The sequence below is a fragment of the Pavona decussata genome, unplaced genomic scaffold, assembly GCF_977016875.1.
Source record: "Pavona decussata unplaced genomic scaffold, jaPavDecu1.1 SCAFFOLD_47, whole genome shotgun sequence".
Classification (NCBI taxonomy): domain Eukaryota; kingdom Metazoa; phylum Cnidaria; class Anthozoa; order Scleractinia; family Agariciidae; genus Pavona; species Pavona decussata.
The window spans coordinates 439,764-459,857 of record NW_028145469.1 but is presented as its reverse complement, the minus strand read 5'-3'; the positions used below and the strand labels follow the sequence as shown (position 1 = coordinate 459,857).

The following is a 20,094-nucleotide window of genomic DNA, read 5'->3' as shown; positions in this document are numbered from 1 at the left end:
TTTGTATCATAGGAGCGTCATATAAATCAGCGGTAAAACTCACTTTAGTCATAGTGTTAGACGTAACCGCTGGAGACGTGTAAGCGCTTGAGGAAGTTGGAAGAAACGGCCCAGATGAAGTAGATGCCTGTACAGAAGAATCTTTCGGAAACAATTCTTGACGACCAGTCGAATCTGCATCGCCGACACCCCTTTCAATTTCAGCGAACACACCCTCTGGCACGCGAGCAACCGCTAACTGCTCTTCGAGGCGTAACTTCTCGACTCTCAACTCCAACTCTTTCCTCTTTTCCAACATAGCAACTCTGGCCTTTAACTCGGCGGCTTTTGCTTTCTCTTTCGCTCTGCTTGAGGTAATCGAACGGCTAGAATGTCTAGAGGATGCTTTTGAACGATGCGATGTGGAATATAACGAGCCAACTTGAGATCTTGTTTCCAAGCTATGTTCGATTGTCTCTTTCGCGGTTGAAATCCAGAGTACAGTTTTGTCTAAAAAGTCGTTAATCCTTTCATTCAGATTAATATACCATTCGTTCGCAACGTCCAAATCCTCCTCGGACTCAAGATCATTTAAAAGAGCAGCGAAACCCGCCTTGAGCTCTTCCACGGAAAAACGAAATGAAGTTAAATTCCTCTCGACGACGTCCACATTCTCTTCATTAGTCGCCAAACTATCGATTTCCCTCATTTGACGTTGGATTCTTCAAAATAAAGTCTGGCAATCCGTCCATCGAACATGTGCGATAAATGCTTTTCCCTTTTCTGTACGCTGCCTTCGCCTTGTTACACCGGTTGCTAAAGCAGCGTTAGCGAAATCCAAACTGTCGCTTTCCGTTCCAACTTGTTCCCCAATTGGATCCATAACGTTTCAACGAAATATAGGCGAATAATCCAGGGATAGTTCACGGTTCCAACTCGTCTTTATTACTGTTATTTCGAATTGCGATTACGGTTGCTAAAAGCGAAACAAATACAAATTACTAAGGAATACAAATGACGGCTATGAAACGACGAAAATACAGGAAACGGAAAGAAACTAAGCGAAAATACTTACAAATGTTGTGTGACTAGAAAGTTGAACGGAAAAAATGTACGATGGCGAACAAGAGTTGAACGAAGAAAAACTGCAACGATGATGCCGTGACGCTGAAGCGAAATGAATTAGAATGGACTATGAAACTTACAAAATGATCTAAGAACAAAGAAAATTATGCGGAGAAATTTAACAGAAAGAATAGCGATATCTGAAAAGAATGCGAAAGGAATGTGCAACCTTACAAAGAATTAAATGCTAAACATAACAACGTGGAATGCGGCTGTAACACGCGCGATGCCATGAAGGGGCATACCGTGTCTAAAAACCGGTCGATTTCTTTTTTTTTTTTTTTACACGGGATGCCATGTGTAACATATTCTCCATGAACCCCAGAATTTCCACTGTCAAAAGGCAAATGCGCGATCTCAGTTAATCAATCGGCATTGATGTACAACCAATTTACACCAGTAAGAAACTTGAGCAAGACCTAAAGCTTAAAGAGATCAAGCCACGCATCGTAAATCAGCATAGCGTTGTTTACTGTTTTGAATATGATTTTTGTGATTCAAATTACGTCGGATATACGACCCGCCATTGGTTTCAACGCATTGCTGATCATCGATACTCTGCCATTGGTCGCCATCTGAGAGATGCCCATGGGAACATTGGCCTACTCAATGAAAGCCAATTTAGAATGCTCAAAAAGTGTAGCACGAAATGGATGTTGTCTTGTTTATGAAATGTTGCACATAAGAACAATAAGACCCAATTAAAACACCCAAAGCGACTCCATTAGAGCCAAATTCTCTGTTTAACTTTCAATTTATTTATCTCATCACTATATATACTCGATTTCATTATTTTTTTTCACTTGATAATGACTTTCTGGAAACGTCGAAACGTCGTGCTATGTTTTACAATATTTTATCGCAGATTTATATTGTCAAATATTTTAACAAATTTAATCCGGGTTTAATGAATAAATCAAATGATGCTTTGATGTCACACGGGTGGGGATGAGTGGGTCCCCTCCCTCGCGATATACGCGACAAGAATGGATTTTGATTGGCCTACTTTTGTTGAAGACAATCAGAAGAATACACGCCTACTAGGAGAGAGCAGAATTTAATGAATAAATTAATGTGCAAATTTGTGACTACGACGAAGAAAAAAAAACAAAGAAATCTACCCGTTTTTAGACATGGTATGCCCCTCAGGGTATCCCGCGTAAAAAACACCTGACCCAAACCTAGACACGGGATGCCCTGCGGGCATCCCGTGCAAAAACAAATCTACCCGTTTTTAGACACGGTATGTCCCTCAGGGCATCCAGTGTAAAAAGATACGGAGCCCGTTTTCAGACAACGCGTGAACGTGAAATTCAGTCAAGCGTGACTGAAATTTGATGACTTTATATTGGGGGTTAGGATATCTAGCCAAAAAGTTAGCCTGTCCAGAAGTACGGTTCCCGCTTCGAAATCCAACGACCCGAGTTCGACCCTTCTTTAGATGACTTTTCCAACTTAAAATTAATAACTAAGTGTGACTTATGCTTCTTTCATGAAAATTCGAAGAAGAAAGCAAGTGTTTACCAAATATCTCGCTGATTGAGAAGACGGTTTAATCCAGGTTTCATGTACATATTAATTAATAGAAACAAAAATTTGTGACTACGATGAAGGAATCGACCGAAACCTTGACGCAGTCTGCCCCAGGGCAAGCGGATACAGCTTTAGGAACAATTTGAGCAGATGAAACAAGATAATTTAACAAAGGAGCTACTCTCATTTTGTGATATGACATGTCACAATATTAAAAAACCGTGTTTTTCTTTCAAGAAGCACCGAGGGTAAAAACTGCACACGCTGTAAACCTAAGGCAAGTGCTCTAACTAATTCTCCGAAATTACAATTGTAGTCAGATTTATTGGAACATTAATTTGTGTACTTTTACCCTAGATTTAATAATTAAAACTCCACTGCTGGGAATTTTTTTACTCGTCATTGAGGAAGAGGGAAACACACGAACTAGGGAAACGGATTGAAGGTCTGTGTAAAATGTTGCAAATAATCAGGTGGGTAAATTGGACTGGGGCGACAGCGTTGTTGTTTCATTAGACTACAACGTGGTCAAAAAAGATCAGTACGGTGCTTTTGTAACAAGCCTCGGTATGGGTTAACTAATTAAGGGGTATTAACAAATCAATGTTACCTTTAATTAACTACCGTGTCCTTACTTGACAAAAATAATACTTTTTGAGATGTATTTTCGTAACCATTTATACAGTTGGCTCGTTCGATACTATAAACTAGACAACGAAAACAAACGATGTATTGCCAGCTTGACCTCGCGTGTTAAAAATACCGACACTCGACTGCTGAAAATCTGAACCTAACAGAAACTCCGCTCCAAACTAAGAATCAATGCACGAGAGCACTTCTTGTCCGTTATAAGAAATTGTAACTTCACCAGAATAAGCTTTCAAGCAGACTATTTTGGACTAAATAAATGCAAACAAATAACATAGAAGTCAGAAAGACTCCAAGGGAATGTCTGTTCAAACGTCTGAAAATGAAAATGTCTGAGAATGAAAACTTGATGCAGAATATAAAGTTTAAACAATCATGGTACGCTCATACCAGGTCAAACCATTCCACTTTAATTGAATGAGAATTAATTTTCAGGAACACAAACACAATGGAGCTTTTGCATACTTGTTGTTGTTCCAGCGAGTCCTTCCATGCTAATATCTCTTTTTCTTTCGGGTTTGAACTGGTAATCCAAACATCAGTGTAAAACTTATAGATCGGGATAAGTTACATCTTCTCAAAGGGTTCTCGTTTTCTTTTACCGTTACAAAATTAACGAAACATACAATATACTCGCATTAAGCGTTTGGGCTACACACTTAGCAATCGCCGCCTAAGCAGCGATGGTGTTAAATTTCGAGCAAGTTTCTGAACTCTTGCAGTTGTTAGATCTGAAAATGCTTGCCATTGCAAAGCAACGGTGGACACTGTCGCCCAACAAAAGCAAAATCAAGTGTATTTGAATTCTTCAAAGGTCTATAGAGGAACTCCTCCCCGGTAATTTGGCGACGCGATCGAAATTACAAACTGTCGGAAGTGAGGAACGTCTTTCTGTATCAGACTGTCGGTGATGAGGCTCAATCAACTAGGAATTGGTCATGAACTACTAACCACTAATAAACAATACTTCAATACTTACCACAAAAAGCATTCAGTTTCCCGATTAGCACTTGTCTTTAGCTAATACGCAGTTAAATTGTCTGTTCGTCGCGAAAGGAGCATTCACTTTGAAAATATGCAATTGATAGCATCATGTGATTGAAGGGACTTTCCCGGAAATGGCGTCTCTTCTCGGGGTGGAAAGCCGGTCCCGAGGGAGCGGCGGAAATCGAGCCTAGCGCTATTCGAGCTCAATAAAAGTAATATCCAGTATCCAGTAGGAGACGGGACAGGCTTATTTGTGGATTTTTATTGCACGTTAGTTAAAAGTAATCCTGTCTTTCTATAAATTCGACGTATACAAATTTTGATTATGTTGACAATTCGGCGACAAGTCGACAAGTCACGAGACGTCCCAGGGACTTTCCCAGAAACCCGTAAGCTTTCAGTGAAGAGTCAAAGGGATTGGTGATGATACACAAAAGTGCTGGTTTCTTCGTTTCACGCGAAACAAAACAGTATGGAGTCCTAAGCGTCCAATTTGAAGACTTTTTTGAGGTAAGAAACCAGCTGAATCAGAGTAATCCGTAGTATGACTCAGAAATGCACTCTGAGTGATCGATTTCAATGACGCAAGACCTTATCAAAGTTCATTGAAAAACGATCCTTAATACAGTTTCTTTGTGTTGTTTGTTCGTGTAAAATAAATTATAGTGGTTAGCATCAGTGGTCTAGATATCGAGTGTGCTGTTCTGGAAGCGAAAGCTGTTTTCGCTAGACATGAGGGAGCTTCGCCTGCATTGAAGTTATTTCCTGTCTACAGCGTTGTTCGCCGAAAGGTTATTGTTTTTGAAAGTTTATAATAAAAAATAATAATTAAAAATAATTACTCCGCAGACGTTCATTCCACGTGCAGAACATTCCACAATATTTAGAGCGACTTGCGAGGAGACACAAAAGCGCTGGCTTCTTTGCTTAAAATATTTCTTTCACGAAGCAGCAAGGAATTGTGAGCGGCCAGTTTGAAGACTTTTTTAAGGTAAGAAAGGTTACGAATCAAATTGATGAACTTGAAAGTATCTGTATGACTGAGTTTATGAAATGCACGTTCAGTAATCGACTTCATTGACGCAAGACTTTATCAACGTTCGTAAAGGAGTTCATTGAAGCGCAAAGGATCCCTAAGATTAATTTCGTTGTGTGACTTTAAGGCGTAAAATATAGAAGCATTAGCAGTCACTACCAATCGAATGTGCTTCTAGGAGTAAAGCTGTTTTTACTAAGCAGGACGAAGCTTCGCGTGCATCGAATTATTGCCCATGTACAGCGTTATATGCCAAAAGGTTTCTGTTTTGAAAGCTTTAGAATTAAAAATGATTACTCCACAGACGTTCACTCCACATGCAAAATACAATTTATTATTTCCAGACGGTCACGCCACAGAAGCAGTAGTATAAATCCAATGAACGACTGTATCTTCCTTATTATGCTCTTTAAAATAATTCTATCGCCCTACAAATTCGAATTTTATGTAAAATAGCAGGAGCCTGAAAATAGCTGAAGTTGACATGTCACGAGACGCTCTAGGGACTTTCCCAGAATTCGTTACTCAAAATAGCTTTCAGAAGATTCTGAGCGATTTGCGATGCTACACAAAAGCGCTGGCTTCCTCGCTTACAATATTTCTTTCACATAAAACAAAACAATAAGGAGTTGTAAGCGCCCAGTTTGAAGACTTTTTAAAGTAAGAAAGCTTCCGAATCAAATTGATGTTCTGTATGACGCAGTTTATGAAATGCACGTTCAGTGTTGGATTTCAATGACGCAAGACCTTATTAACGTTTAGATTAGAGCTCATTGAACTCCAAAGGATTCCTAATATAATTTCAATGTGTAATTTGTTCTCGTAAAATAGTAGCATTAGTGATCTACCTACCGAGTGTGGTCCTGGAATTGAAGTGAAAGCTGTTTTCACCTAACAGGAGGGAGCTTCGCCTGCATTCCGCGAGTTATTCCCTGTCTACAGCTTTACACACCAAAAGGTTGTTGTTTTGAAGTTTTATACTTAAAAATAATTACTCCACAGACGTTCACTCCACATGCAGAACGCAATTTATTATTTACGGACGGTTAGCTTTCTGCAAACGTATTTTTGAACTTCGCAACGCCAGAGAAGCAGCAGTATCAATCGAATGGAACGACTGTAGCTTCTGCATTGAGATCTCTCGACTGTTATTTCTTGCCCCCTTGATCTTTGCTCTGGTTAGGAAAAACAGTAAAGGAAAGATATAAATATTAACAACGCAATGTGCCTGTGACTTGAGTTCGTACATTACGACTAAAATTGTTTATTGAATTTGTATGCAAATCTGCAGGGCATGTGCATGGAAAAAAAACATTAGCGCTCTTCTGTGTTCCATGTTCTTCGGATTTTACTGCTACAAATTCTGCCAATGCCAATTTTAAAATCAAGTTAAAGGAAGCCATGTGAAAAATTATCATCATCTGAGTTGTTAATGGATTATGTTATTATCGTCTCAAATCCGAGGGGGTTTATCATTACGTAATAACAATTGGCTAGATCAAAGACAAATACTTGATTTAATATCGTGAGAGACTCAAGGCGAGGGACATTTACTGCTTTGTTTTATTTTCGTGCGTTTGCAACGAATCACCAACATATTCACAGACGTCAGTGAATTAATTCCAGTTTCCCCAAGAAGACAAAGCAGCATCGGAACTGTGCTGGGGCGTTATGCATAAATAACTGGATGAACGAAGGCTTGAAATTTTACACGCTGTCTCCGATAGGTAGGATATTTTGCCTTCCTCTTTTAGCTACACGGAAGTTTCCATTTTTCTTAATCTTTAGTAACATTTGTTACTTGCAGGTAAACGTATGTAAAGGTTCTCATGAATAAGAAGATCAACTAGAGGAAACAGGTAATTTCTTCGACACGTTGGTCGAAAGGAAGCGGGAAGGAATCAAGCCGCTGCACTAGATGTCGTTTGCACAGACAACTAGTATGCGAATAACCTGATTCAAATTGTAAGAAGAGAAAGGCAAAAAACTGACAGCATTAAAACGATTGCATTAAAGCCTTTTAAGGAAACGAAGATTGCTAGAAAACTACAGCTATGTAAAAGCAGGAATTGCCACTTTTCATAAAGAGATAATAATAATAACAATAATAAGAAGAAGAAGATTAAATTTAGAAATACAGTTGACTAAAAAAAACTAGCGAAAAAACGGAACGACGTTTCGGTGTCATCTTGGCACCATTATCAAGTAAAGAATGTAGCAGAAAAGATAGTTTATACAGAAATTAAAGGTGTGAAGTAGAATTTGTTCTCATTTAATTTATTCTTTTTCACACCTTTACTTTCCGTATAAATTATCTTTTCTGTTACATGCTTTACTTGATAATGGTGCCAAGATGACACCGAAACGTCGTTCCGTTTTTTCGCTAATTTTTATATTCAATAATAATAATAATAATAATAATAATAATAATATGGGCATGGGCATCCAGAAGTTTTCACTGCCATAATAATAATACAATGTGATACACGAAATGACCGCGAAAATATATCCGAAGAGTTGATTTCAATGCTGCGAATGAATACCTGCGAATAAAGTTTCTTAAAAATGCAAGGAAATTGGAAGAGAAAGAACTTAAGATGGGGAACCTGAAAAGACAACTTTTGATATTACGAGAAAAGAACAAAAGCTGGAAATTAATTGAATCAAATTCAATTAACTTTTGTTAAATAAATTTAATCTATCCTGAAAAGTTTTTTTTACAAGACTGCATGGTGTAACAGTATCAGGATTGGAGTGCTTATTTTAGTGCGCAGAGCTATTCTTGCATCTTATTGCATATCCTAACTGCAAAGGAAATGGAGTGAAACAAAAAGTAGGGAACCGGATGTAAAACAGAGATAATCTGTCTGTTCATTTCTTTATATAGACACAGTCTTCATTTGGGAGTACTCTAATAGATGACAGGGGCCAGCATTTAAACTGTATCAAGAACTTTCGTCATTGTTTAAATTCCAGGATTTGTTTAGGCATTCCTACCCAAGGACTTTATGTGAGGCTGGTTACGCAGATACAGAGGAGGTTGGGAATGCCACTGAAATGAATACTGAATAGCTCAAACTGTTGTTAGACATTGTGGCCAAGAATGTTTCTTACTCCTCAGATGTTCCCCATATTTCTAAAAACTTGGTAGTCGTCTTGATAAAACCTTTTTTTTTTTGCAAGGAATGTCTTGAATCAAACAATATCTTTTCACCCTTTAAAATTTGAAGGATAATTTAACAAATATGAAATTTGCCAGTTGCTCATTTTCTGAGCCATAGGGTCTTACTGCAAGGTTGATACTTTTTTACTTTTTTGTTTTCTTTAGCCGTCCTTGAAAAGCATTGAGGTCATAAGAAAGTAAACAGAAGCAGAAAATTATTTTGATGCCTGTGAAACATGACAACGCTGCCCATCTGTTCTTAAACATAATAGTGTAGTTGTCATTTGAACCGTATGAGAGAAATTGCCACAGAGACATCTTGCATTGACTCCCAATGGGTTCATTTCCTCATGCGTATCTATTTGACTCTTCTCATTGGTTACAGTGCCATGACCTCCCTGACCTGGATGAGGCGTTTTATATGCTCAGCCTTCCTGTGTACTTCTTACCAATTCCAAGGAACGGATTACAATAACTCCATACCTCAATCCGTGGTATGCAATAATGACTGTCACAGCGATGAAGCTGGGGAGATTTACAATCTTGTTCCCCTCCAAAGAACAAATGGAAGTCCAAGGTAGATTAGTCCAGTACGTTAAAAACTACAAAATAAGGTGTCTGTAATCGCAGGCAACCTACTCTGCAAATGAATTTTTAAATGTTTAAACATTAGCAGAAATATTTCAGGGAAGTCCAAGATAATCTACGCAAAATGCTTAAAATGTTGTTCTCCAGCATGGCTGCCAGATTGTTTTATTACCGAAATTGTCATCGCGATATAATAAAAATTTCTGAGGCAGTTAATGGACCTTTCGTACGACACTCCACCGAGACGAACCTTATGCTGCCTCTAACATCTAGTGTATACAATTGATAGACAAATCATTGTCTCGACAGTGCATGTTAATCTGGATTCACTTTATGGACATACATGTTGAAAAGCCATGATGCCTGGATTAAAATTATAGCTTCAAATACATTAATTCAAATAAACGTTCAGTCGAAAATACTGCATCCTCTTTACTACTGTGATTTTCTTTATCGAATGTTAAAGAACTTGAATAATGTCCACCATTAGCTTTGTAAGCTAAATACCTCGACATTTAAATAAGGTTTTTCATTCATTTATTCTCTAAGACATTAGCTTCCCGAAACTGACTTAAAATTTTAAAAAAAATAAATAAAAAATTATGATCGTGGTGATTGCTGTTGATTGCTATTTCCTTCCATTCACCTGTTGTTAATATTTGTAATTTTCAAACTTGTCTTTCATATCAGGTTCCTTGACGTGAAACTAAAAAAAAAAGTAAATGGCATTTCGCGTACAATCCGTGCGCGTCTTTCAAGTTGGGAAACTATGGTGATTGTTACGGTGATGTCGCCGTAAGTAATTGAGTTCATTTGAGCGTCGTAAAACAGAAACCAATAGTAATTTATCTGGCTCATTATGAGAGATGTAAACGGTGCAGTGAACCAATCATGCAACCAGCTCAAACCGCGGGAAACGCGTGCGAACCAATCACAATTGGTTTTGGTCTTGCTTCTCCCGTGTTGAGAAAGTGACGCGAATTTTGTTAACCAATCACAGAGTGCAGTAAAGCAAAACCAAGGCAAACGAGATATTAGTTTGGAAACTCAGTTGAACACGAACAGTACCACGTGGTCAGAAATTTTCAATACCAACTAAAGAACATTTCGCAGCTGTGAAATGTTTTAAATAATGTTAAATGTTTTTCTTTTGGTTATTAAATTGTGTTCAAAAATCCTTATCTCTTTAAGATATGTAGGAGGACCCAATCAAGCTACGAAAACATTGGAAAACAAAGTACAGCAAAGTTTGTGTTTTACAAAGATGGCAAAAGACATATCGAATATACCAACGAAAGGTGATTTTTTAGTTTGGGAATAGGGCGTAATGCACATTGTGTCATCACCTTCATGTTGGTGTACCGTCGACAAAATGTTTGGTTTTAGCTTCTATTGTCATGTACACCAACATGGCGGCCATGCCATTGTCATTTGACTCAACAGGGACTGGTTGCATACCCTCCATAGCTTAAACATCGTTAAAAAAATCAGAATGATGACGCTTCTAAACTCTTGAACGACAACAATACTTATAATGGTAGTAGTGATGATGATGATGATAATGATGATGATGATGATGATGATGATGATGATGATGATGATGATGATGATGATATTTTAACGCGCAGATGGAATCTGTCAAAGCAAATTCAGAAGTCTTGCGAGAAGTTAGAATTCAACTAGGAATATTTTAGCGTAACAAAAGAGAGCCTGTCTCCTTCGCTAATTTTCATCTATTTAATGGCATTATCTGTTCGAAATCTAAAGGAAGGTTTCATCTTGGGAGGAACTGATGACACAGTTAAACCAGTCCAGTACAAACTCAGACGAGTTCTATTATTCTCCGAAAAGGAACAACAGAAACATTGCTGGGACTTTTTTTCTCTATTGTTGCGTGATTAGAACAATTTTCAGAGACATTTGACATTTGTGTACATATTTGCAGTGTAAATTACATTAAAAAAATTACAGAGAGATGTAGGGCTCAACGTTTCGGAGTCATCTTGACTCCATTATCAAGAGAAAATAAGTTGATGAACGCACATATTTATATACGCTAGAGCTGAAAATTAATATACTTATAGATGGTTAAACAAATACTCTAGCGCAAATTTAATCAGTTTGCACTTTCAGTGCTGGTTTGAGTTTCCGTATGAATAGCACCTCATGAATGAGGCAATCAAATATCTTGGTGCATTTCGCAAGCACGTGAAACCGTTCTAAAGAACCCTGTGGAATCTTATTAAACTTATTCTCTCTTGATAATGGAGTCAAGATGACTCCGAAACGTTGAGCCGTAAATCTCTCTGTAATTTTTGCACGTCTTTGCCTCAGCAAATCTCTTTTGATAAAAAATTACGTTAAGACATTTTTTTGCCTCTTTTTATTTCTTCAGCTTCACCAAGCTTGTTATAGTCCTCGTTAATCTTTTAGTTTTAGTTTTTTTTTTTTGTGAGATGGTAAATGTTACGATATGTCACTTGGTTTGAACCATGAGCAGTTTTGGTTTGCTTCGTTTCGAAATAACGACATGTGGGATACGAATACTAAGGTCTATTAGAATCAGTTAAACTATCAACGTGCCCAAATAATGTAGGTGTGACGATAAATATACCTTTATTTTAAAGAAAGTTCCCGACGTGGAAGAACATAGTTCGTCTGGTTTGTGATCGAAGCATGACAAGTATAGCTTCTGCGGAGTTTAAAGTGATTAGCCGAAACGATGGTTAAAACAGAAGGGTAAGTCAAAATATGAACAGTAAGGTCTAACCAATGTATTTAAGCCTTTTACTTCAAACAAACATTGCATAATAATAATAATAATAATAATAATAATAATAAATGGGTTAACGATTTTTTCCGCCCTAAACGTCTCTTAAGATTAAAAACGCTTTCACAAGAAGTTTCAAATTTTCAAATACGTCAAATTATCATTTGTTCGTGAGATCGCTTAGTGCGCTTAAATTAAGTAGTCACTAGGAACCAAAAGAAAGGGACCCTTACAAAGGCCTTGTTATTGTGTATTTTGTCAAATCGACTAAAGAAAAGGAATTTTTTTGTTTGTATTTCAACTTGTTACACCCTTGCAGGTCTAGTTCTCAGTACAAGGTTTTGAAGTGAGTTATAAGCAGTTTTATTATATGGCTGGCTCCGCGAGCGGGCAAGATGAGTCAAATCCTGCGCTGTGATTGGCTACCCGAGCGGGCAAGATGGAGCTATCTTGCCCGCTCGGGATTACCCGTTGCCCGTCCGCTTGGCATCGCAAGTTTAATCACGAGCAACAATGCAAGCTTTTCTTCGATTTTCTCGTTGTTCTGGGTGAAAACGCTCACTAAAATGTTCGGTAAAACTCTCAACATTTACCTAAAGGAGAGGATGGAGAATGGAATCGTCCTGGTGTGGTGAAAATTTTGTTTCAGCTAAAATGAATGTGAGTTGAATCGGTGAGTTGCTCCTGTGTGAAGTATTTTAGATAAGGTTGATTTTGTTAAACTTATTGTCTCAAGTCGAGTACTAAATTGATGAGTTCTCTCGGTTTTCAATGACTGTATTTAAATCATAGCGTAGTGAAAGTTGCGTTAAGTGTTTAGAGCAGTTCAGAAAAGTGTTTTTTCTCAAGTTCACCGAAGAAGCTCACGTTTTTAATTTAGCCGCGTCTTGCTTGTTGTAAACAACAAAATCTTATCAAAGTTTCGCCCAATTTTCTGATTTACCCGCTCGTTTTTTCGGCTTATCAGTGTTTGCATATATTTTGAAAATCTATTGTTTCATTCAATAATTAATGATTGGAAGCCGAAAACTGTGTAAAAATGTCTATTATTTACGTTACCGCGCGATCGGCTGAAAATGGCGAGTTTGCCGGATGCTATTCAAATCTTCCCGCTCTCGCGAAAATCTAAATTTTTCCTTCTCAATAATTATTTACTCCCTTTAAGCCATTATAGAGTTAGAGCCTTAAGATAATTTAAGATTCCTTGTTTTCCACGATTACATGTTAATCCAAAATGCACGGAAAATAATAAAATCTTGCCCCGGCCGGCTATGAAGAATTTCTTTCCGAGCAGCGCAGTTTCATGTCCTGTTTTGTTTTGTTGTTGTAGTTTTAACTTGAAGGTAAAGCCATATAATAAATCCTTTATTGACCAAGCTTCTACGGTCAAGATGGCTGGATATTGGCCTCGTTTTTTTTTTAAAAAACGCAAAAAAAGAACTTGAGATTTTGCTGTATTTTAATCAAAACTTCTGAAATTTCTGACAACTAAAATCCTTTTGTCAAGCGTAAAACTGCTCTTAGAGCACCGTGTGCGCTGATTGGCTCGTAACTATTGTCTATAAGAGTACAGACAATAAAAATGACCTCAGATGTAACACGCCCGCTTTCTCAACGAAGAAAATAGCCAATTCCGCTCGTACTTTTTCCATGTTATTGCAAAAAAAAACAAATCGACGGCAGTTTTCTATGTTCTATACTCTTATAGATGAAATGTCCAAAACTTGGTAGTGAAACCACTCGCCTGCGGCTCGTGGTTCCACTTGAGTTTTGAACATTTTTTGACGTCATTTTATGGTCCATAAGAGTATAGACCATAGAAAACTGCCTTCGATTTGTTAAATATACACAGGAAGAGCTTCAAAAGATAAAATACATTTCCATCTGTCTCTATTCTCCACTAAGGTTGCCGTTGCTAACAAAACTGGACTATTATTTTAGCTTTTCCCTAAATACAAATGTGTTGTTTTGGCTTTTCAAACTGATGCTAAAAATAGGTAACACTGCCCCATTAATTTGCAATTACTGATGACTATGATTAAGATTACGAAGTTCATACAAGAACTGCAAAACGCGAGGTGCGAGAGGAAACAACGATAAAAACCTGCGTTTATTTTTGAGCCGCAATTTGGAACCAGACTTTAAAATGGCAACAAAACGTATTATCGAAATCCAGAAAATACTCTGTACTGATAAACATTTCGTCTTGACAAATTCGCCGGTTCAAAAGGAAGTGATCAGAAAGTTTCCGAATTTTCAAAAAGGTATTGTAAAATAAGCAAAAGAACTTTGTCAAATTTCCACGGCATGACACGCGGGTGGCACTAAAAAGCATACCTTTACCTGTTTATATGAAAGACTACAACGATGGGCATAATCGCTGCTGAAAAAAATATTTTTAATTTCTCCCTTTTGTCTTCAGATATTTCGACTGAAACACAACTGTGCTTGTGGCAATGGTTGTCCAATCAATACGCTGAATCCTAGTGTTACTAGAAAAGATGTAACACCTGCTCCTCGTAAGTCAAATGTTGATCACAAAGCTACCTTATAGTCAATTCGTAGTTTACTTTATTTTGTTTTTAGAATAAAGGCGAGGCTAAATATTTTAGCGCGAGAAAGTTAGCAGTGGTATAAAATAAATCGCATTACATCGTACTCAATGATGTCTCTCAATGAAAGAAATACTAAGACTGCTGCTGCTGCTGCTGCTGCTGCTGTTGCCAGTAATACTGAAAGGGATTTTTTTTCTCTGCATGTCAAGTTGGCCCTACATCTGGAGAAAAGATTTCATTCCCTGTTGGTATCACAGCCGCCTTTGTCGTTGTTGCTCTATGTGTCCCGTTGGTTATTTGGAGATGTCGAAGAAGACGAAGGGATAACAACCCTAACCCAATTCCACCTCTCATTGAGAATGCAGGAGGCTGCAGTAACTACGGTGCTACCAATAATTTCACTAGCCAAGCTGGAAGGAGGAAAGATACAAATTTGCAAAGATATTTATCTCGACGGAAGTTAATGAACTGTAGTTCCTGTAGTGATATAACGATGCCTAGCAAAGACGGTGACAGGGGTTATGCATCTGTATAGGCGTTTGCAAGTTGCAAATTCATTGTACTAATGTTATAGCATGAGGACATTGCAGAAATATTCTTTGCTATGTCCAGAAATGCACCTAACCCTATAAGGCAGACCTTTTTGTCGTTTTCAGATGACTTCATGTCTGACAGAATTATTCTTGTTTTAGTAAGAATTTAGGGTAGGGGACACTTTGTGGTGTTTATCGTACAGTTCATGCATCTCATTAGCGTGCATCTCTGGACATGTCTCAGAAATATATCTGAAAGGCTATTCTTCATAAAGCTCTTTGTTGCTTAGGAGAATAGGCATTTTAAGCTATTGGGGGTGGGCGGAATTTAAGACCCTCTTAACTTTGATAACTTACAGTAAATGACTTGAACCAAGGAGTCTTGTCATAAGAAGATAACTTGTTATCATCCGGGTGACATTGACAACGTTTTGACAACCATAGATGAAAGTATCATCAGAGGCCAGTAATTTGATCACAATTTATCTATTTATGACCTCTTAACTTTGGTAATCAATAACATTGATCAAACAGAGCTCGCAAAATCTGAGTCTGCGATGAACCCGTGACAAACCTAACATCGGTTGGTTGCTTTAACAACTGTGTTACAAGAGACTCGTGGCCAGCTAGGCCATTTATTAGTTTCGTTTGGCACACGCTACATTCGTACTGATTCGATCAGCAGTGTCGAGAGCGTCCCAGTGTGTGGTCTCAATAAAGAAAGTCGGCGGTGACTTTAGATCGATTCCCGTTTGTTCTTCGTTCCCCGATTATAGGACATCCTTATCATTTCAATACACGGATCTCTCATCTCTCATCGTTTCTGGAAAACTAGAGCAAAAGGCTTCGATAAAACACTCAATACACGAATTGTATGATTTACGAGGGAAAGATTAAGGGATACTTGATTGGTCAAAAGTCCCTCGCTTTAAAACGAGGGAAGTCTCACTCCTCCAAAAGAGGGACTACTCAATCGTTCTTAAAAACAAGGGAACTCTCCGCATATTTTAGAAGGAGGAAAGACTCCTATGCACAAACAAGATAAGACTCGTTTGAGCTAAACAATGTTTTAATAATGGGGAACTGAAAATCTACTATTTTTCTCCATTTATTACCACACAGGACGCTTCCGACATTGTAGATTCTAGCACTATTTGAAAGCGCCGCCAGGGTCTTAAAACTATCTGACCGATCGATTTTATTTAATTATAGGTAAGATGACGTCTTTGTCTTTTCGTAACTACAAGGACATTGCTGTAGAAAGTCTCACTTTAAATTTACATGTATCTTTTTAAATCCATTTTTCCTGTTTCGTTTTTTTTTTTTTTTGTTTACAATCTGTGAAGGTGGGTTGGTGAATATTACTGTTTTTTTTGTTGACAATTATGTGGAAACATCAAAAGTATTTTTTACAATAACTGTCTAAATTCGCGTGCGTTCATTGGCTAATTTTTATCATCAATAAGAGTACAGATTGATGAAATTTTAATTAATGCGAAAATCTGTGCAACTTTTGAAGTAACAAGATGGAGGGCGATACGCCGGACTTTAATGTTTTCCACTTTAGTTTTCTAGATGACACTCTCCCTAACTGGGAAAAAGAGATAGAATTGTCAGATACGGAACTTCTCTCCTGTGCAGAAGCTCAAGTAAACGAGGCAATTGAAACAACAACTAGGTTTCCAAAATTAAGCGGAGACGACCTACAAGATATTGTTGCAAACGCGGAGTCCAAAGGCTCTAAACGAAATACAAAGTGGTTTGTAAAGATGTTTGAAGGTAAAGACACGCGATAACAATTATGACAGTCTAGTTTCTTTCAAATATTTGCGGCTAGAATTCTTGTTGTTCCCTGGAAAACGTAAGTTTCTCACCTTCCGTTTAATTTCCAGATTGGTGCTTTGAGCGAGAAATAAACAAAACCTTGCTCGAAATGAGTGAAGAAGAGCTAGACGAAAGCCTTCGACGGTTTTATGCTGAGGCCCGCACCAAAACAGGTGAAGAGTACAGCAGGTCGTCGCTTCTTGGCTTCCGTAACTCTGTTGAACGGCACTTCAACGCCAACAACCGGTCGGTAAAAATTACGCGTAATCCAGCTTTCAGCCGTAGCAACAAAATGCTGGAGAGCAAATTAAAGGCACTGCGACGAGAGGGAAAAGAAAACGTCCAGCATAAGGCAGTTATTGAATCTGCAGATCTGATCAAGATTAATAACAGCCCTTTCATGAGTCCACACACTCCTGACGGCCTGCTTCGCAAAGTTTGGTTTTACGTAACCCTTTACTGGTGTCGTCGTGGTTGCGAAGGCCAGCGTTCACTTCGCCGCGACAGCTTCAAGTTTGCCAAGGATGCTGATGGAAACGATTTCATAACGATGTCTCATGACGAGCTGACAAAGAACCACCTGGGTGGATTCGATGAGAAGACCTGCGAGGAAAGGCAAACTCGCCTATACAGCATTGGCCAAGATGGCGACGCATTTTCATGTTTTCAACTGTACGCAAGCAAGCTAAATCCGAAGCAAGAAGCTTTTTTCCAGAAGCCCAGGTCAGATGCGAAATTCCGGTTTTCTGATGCAGTGTGGTATGAAAACAAGCCACTAGGTGTCAACCGACTGTCAAAGATCATGAGAGAAATCTCCCTTGGAGCTAAACTCTCGAAGACGTACACAAACCACTGTGTACGAGCAACCGCCATTACGTTGTGGTCGGATTCCTGCATTCCAGCTCGTCACATCATGAGTATTTCAGGCCATGTTAGCGAGCAAAGCTTGGCTAGCTACAACCGACGACCGTCTACAAGCCAGCTCAAAAACTGCTCCGACATTCTGTCAACAGCCCTGCAGAACGGTCAAGCTCCAGTTCCGAATGCCATCACCGCTCAACTATCTGCCCGGCCCAACTTTGCTTCGACGAGTACAGTCTCTGTGATGGCTCCAAATGCCTCACTCGGTGGAATTTTCAATTCATGCCACATCGGTGAAGCTCAAGTGTTCGTGTTTTCGAATCAATGAACATGTTTTCGCAGTGTGAATTTGATTCAGATTGATTTTTTGCAGCAAGTGAGAATTCTAATTTATGCAAGCTGCAAACTTCATTACTTCAACCTTCAACTGTCAAACTGTCAACTTTTTAACCAATGAAATTTTATTGACTGTTGTAAGTAGCCAATCAGAAAGCGAGAAAAGCTATTGACAATGTTCGCTCAATTTGAGTAAAATCCACGTTTACGGCTGTTTACTGTGTCTTTTCCCCTCATTTTAACCTGGCAATTAACCATTTTCGGATTCATGTTATTGTAAAAAACAAATTGACTTCAGTTTTTAATGCGTCTGTCCTCTTATTGATGATAAATTGCGTCATAACATTGTCAAAGTTTGCTGTGGAAATCACTCGCCTGCGGCTCGTGATTTCCACAGCAACTTTGACAATGTTATGACGCAATTTATCATCAATAAGAGGACAGACGCATAAAAAACTCAAGTCAATTTGTTAATTAGCATAAGGAAGACGTTTTCTTGTAAACAAATCGTAGCATTTGGCCTTGCATTAAATTTAAATGTTGTGTGTGAGAAGTTATCAAAGTTCTAAAAAATTTCGCATTTTTCACTACAAAAAAAATCAATTTTGGCGAACTAAGGCAACCCTGGAAACTGAGGAAGAAAGCGTTTAGAACCCAAACGAAAAAAAAGCGGTTTTATAGTAACCGGAAAAAGTGTAATTCACATGCCAGATTTAGAGCAAATCTATTTTGTGACCAATATGGGTTATGAGAAACTAAGGGAGACAGCCACTTAATTGACCTGGGCTTTCCGGGAATAAGCGATTTATTCTCCGTAAATGGTTTCTTCTCACTAGATTTTATCACAGCTCTAACATCCTAAGAGCAAAGATTTTTGCTTATAATTATTGTTAATTCAATTCGGGATGAATGAAGCGCCCTTGCTATAGAAGCTTGTATGTATCCTCTTGCCCTCTCCCATTCCGAGCACTCCGACAACCACGACAGACTGATATCTCGTCGGAGCAGATTTATCAATTTTTCCATGAGAAAAAACAGATCACGCCCATCGCTAAACAAAAGTAAAAAGATGTATCAGATACAATTGTTGACTGGGGGAAGGTTTGATCCTTAGCCTTTCACGTTACATTAGAATCAAAACTTAGGGAATTACAATATCAATAGTAAATTGTATTGTTTACACCAATGAGAAACTATTTTTGCTCGGCCTAACTGACTTCCATGTTGTCAGTACCTCCTGCCAAGAGAAAATGGAATAATCGAGCATTAACTTTTATCGTGCAAAGTATCGCCTGAATGTTGGAAACACGTTTTGTCCTGGTTAAGGGATAATGGATCCAAATCAATAAACTGAGAGAGACAGATTTGATCTTTGGAAAAATTTGATGCTACGGATGACTTCACCCTAATCAACCACATGTTACTGTTGGGTAATTTTTTTTTTCTCAAGTGGATGCCAAACAAGTGTACTACATCTTTCAGGTTTTATCGCGAGGAATAGACGTGTATACAATGCTGAGCTTTATATTGCAAGGGAGCTTCCCTTTCTGTAATTGAGAAAAACTGTATTCTTGGATATAATCAATAGTCAATAAGAATTTCAAAAAATCAAGATAAAAAATAAAATTAAATGTAATGAGGAAATATCCCCTGAGGAGGTGCTTAAAATTCCATTTCAGAGCTTTGATATTTCAAACCTTTCTAGGGGACCACGCTCTCAAAATCTTCATAGAGGCTCTCGCCTTCGGCGCTTGCGACACTTGCCTTACCTTTCCTGAAAATCTGGCTACGGCCATGAAGTTGCTAAATAGTTCAGTACTTCAAATTAACTCAACGCCATTGAAGATCGCGCCACCAGAAAACTACCAGTTTTTGAAACAGGTAGTCATTCACTACATCTCAGTAGGGAATGGTCTTGACGCTGGCTGTAAGGAAAAATGTATGAAAACGCAGCTTTAAATGATTGTAGTCGTAAAAGCTACATTAATTATTTCATACAGGAATGCGATTCCGTAGCGCCGAAGCTGTACCACGTTTTGGAAAGAAACACCTGTTAACACTTACTTAGTAATTTCATTTACAAATTATGGAACTTTTTTTACGAGGAATCCATTGTCCCAAAGGCCTTTAAATATGCATGTGCTTATCGTAACCCA

The 20,094-nt window shown here is 38.2% G+C and overlaps 2 protein-coding genes and 1 pseudogene across 3 annotated transcripts in view; 1 reads left to right on the top strand and 2 right to left on the bottom strand.

Moving 5' to 3' along the window:
* Positions 1 to 4,386, bottom strand: part of LOC146482118 (uncharacterized) — a 64,661-nt gene extending 60,275 nt beyond the window's left edge. The window contains exon 1 of the mRNA XM_085107398.1: positions 4,265 to 4,386. The gene's annotated coding sequence lies outside the window, so the exon portion shown is untranslated. The remainder of the gene's footprint in view (positions 1 to 4,264) is intronic.
* Positions 1 to 20,094, bottom strand: part of LOC146482091 (P2X purinoceptor 7-like) — a 431,550-nt pseudogene that overhangs the window by 111,116 nt on the left and 300,340 nt on the right.
* LOC146482117 (uncharacterized) lies at positions 4,667 to 18,115 on the top strand. 2 transcript variants are annotated; one of them, XM_085107396.1, is made up of 9 exons: positions 4,667 to 4,782; positions 5,122 to 5,263; positions 7,097 to 7,167; positions 8,857 to 9,854; positions 10,251 to 10,357; positions 11,691 to 11,798; positions 14,252 to 14,348; positions 14,594 to 16,696; positions 16,810 to 18,115. In XM_085107396.1, exons 8-9 carry the CDS (start codon positions 16,444 to 16,446, stop codon positions 17,928 to 17,930), a joined length of 1,374 nt encoding a protein of 457 aa, XP_084963522.1. In that variant the 5' UTR covers positions 4,667 to 4,782; positions 5,122 to 5,263; positions 7,097 to 7,167; positions 8,857 to 9,854; positions 10,251 to 10,357; positions 11,691 to 11,798; positions 14,252 to 14,348; positions 14,594 to 16,443; the 3' UTR covers positions 17,931 to 18,115. The 2 variants fall into 2 exon arrangements, with proteins under 2 accessions (XP_084963522.1, XP_084963523.1); XM_085107397.1 differs by lacking the exons at positions 4,667 to 4,782; positions 5,122 to 5,263 and having other exon boundaries at positions 7,130 to 7,273.

What these genes read in the sequence shown, in the direction of transcription:
- LOC146482117 (XM_085107396.1), top strand. Translation starts at nt 16,444, where the DNA reads ATGGAGGGCGATACGCCGGACTTTAATGTTTTCCACTTTAGTTTTCTA. An exon ending in GTTTGTAAAGATGTTTGAAG is followed by an intron (nt 16,697 to 16,809) that starts GTAAAGACACGC and finishes TTTAATTTCCAG; the next exon opens with ATTGGTGCTTTGAGCGAGAA.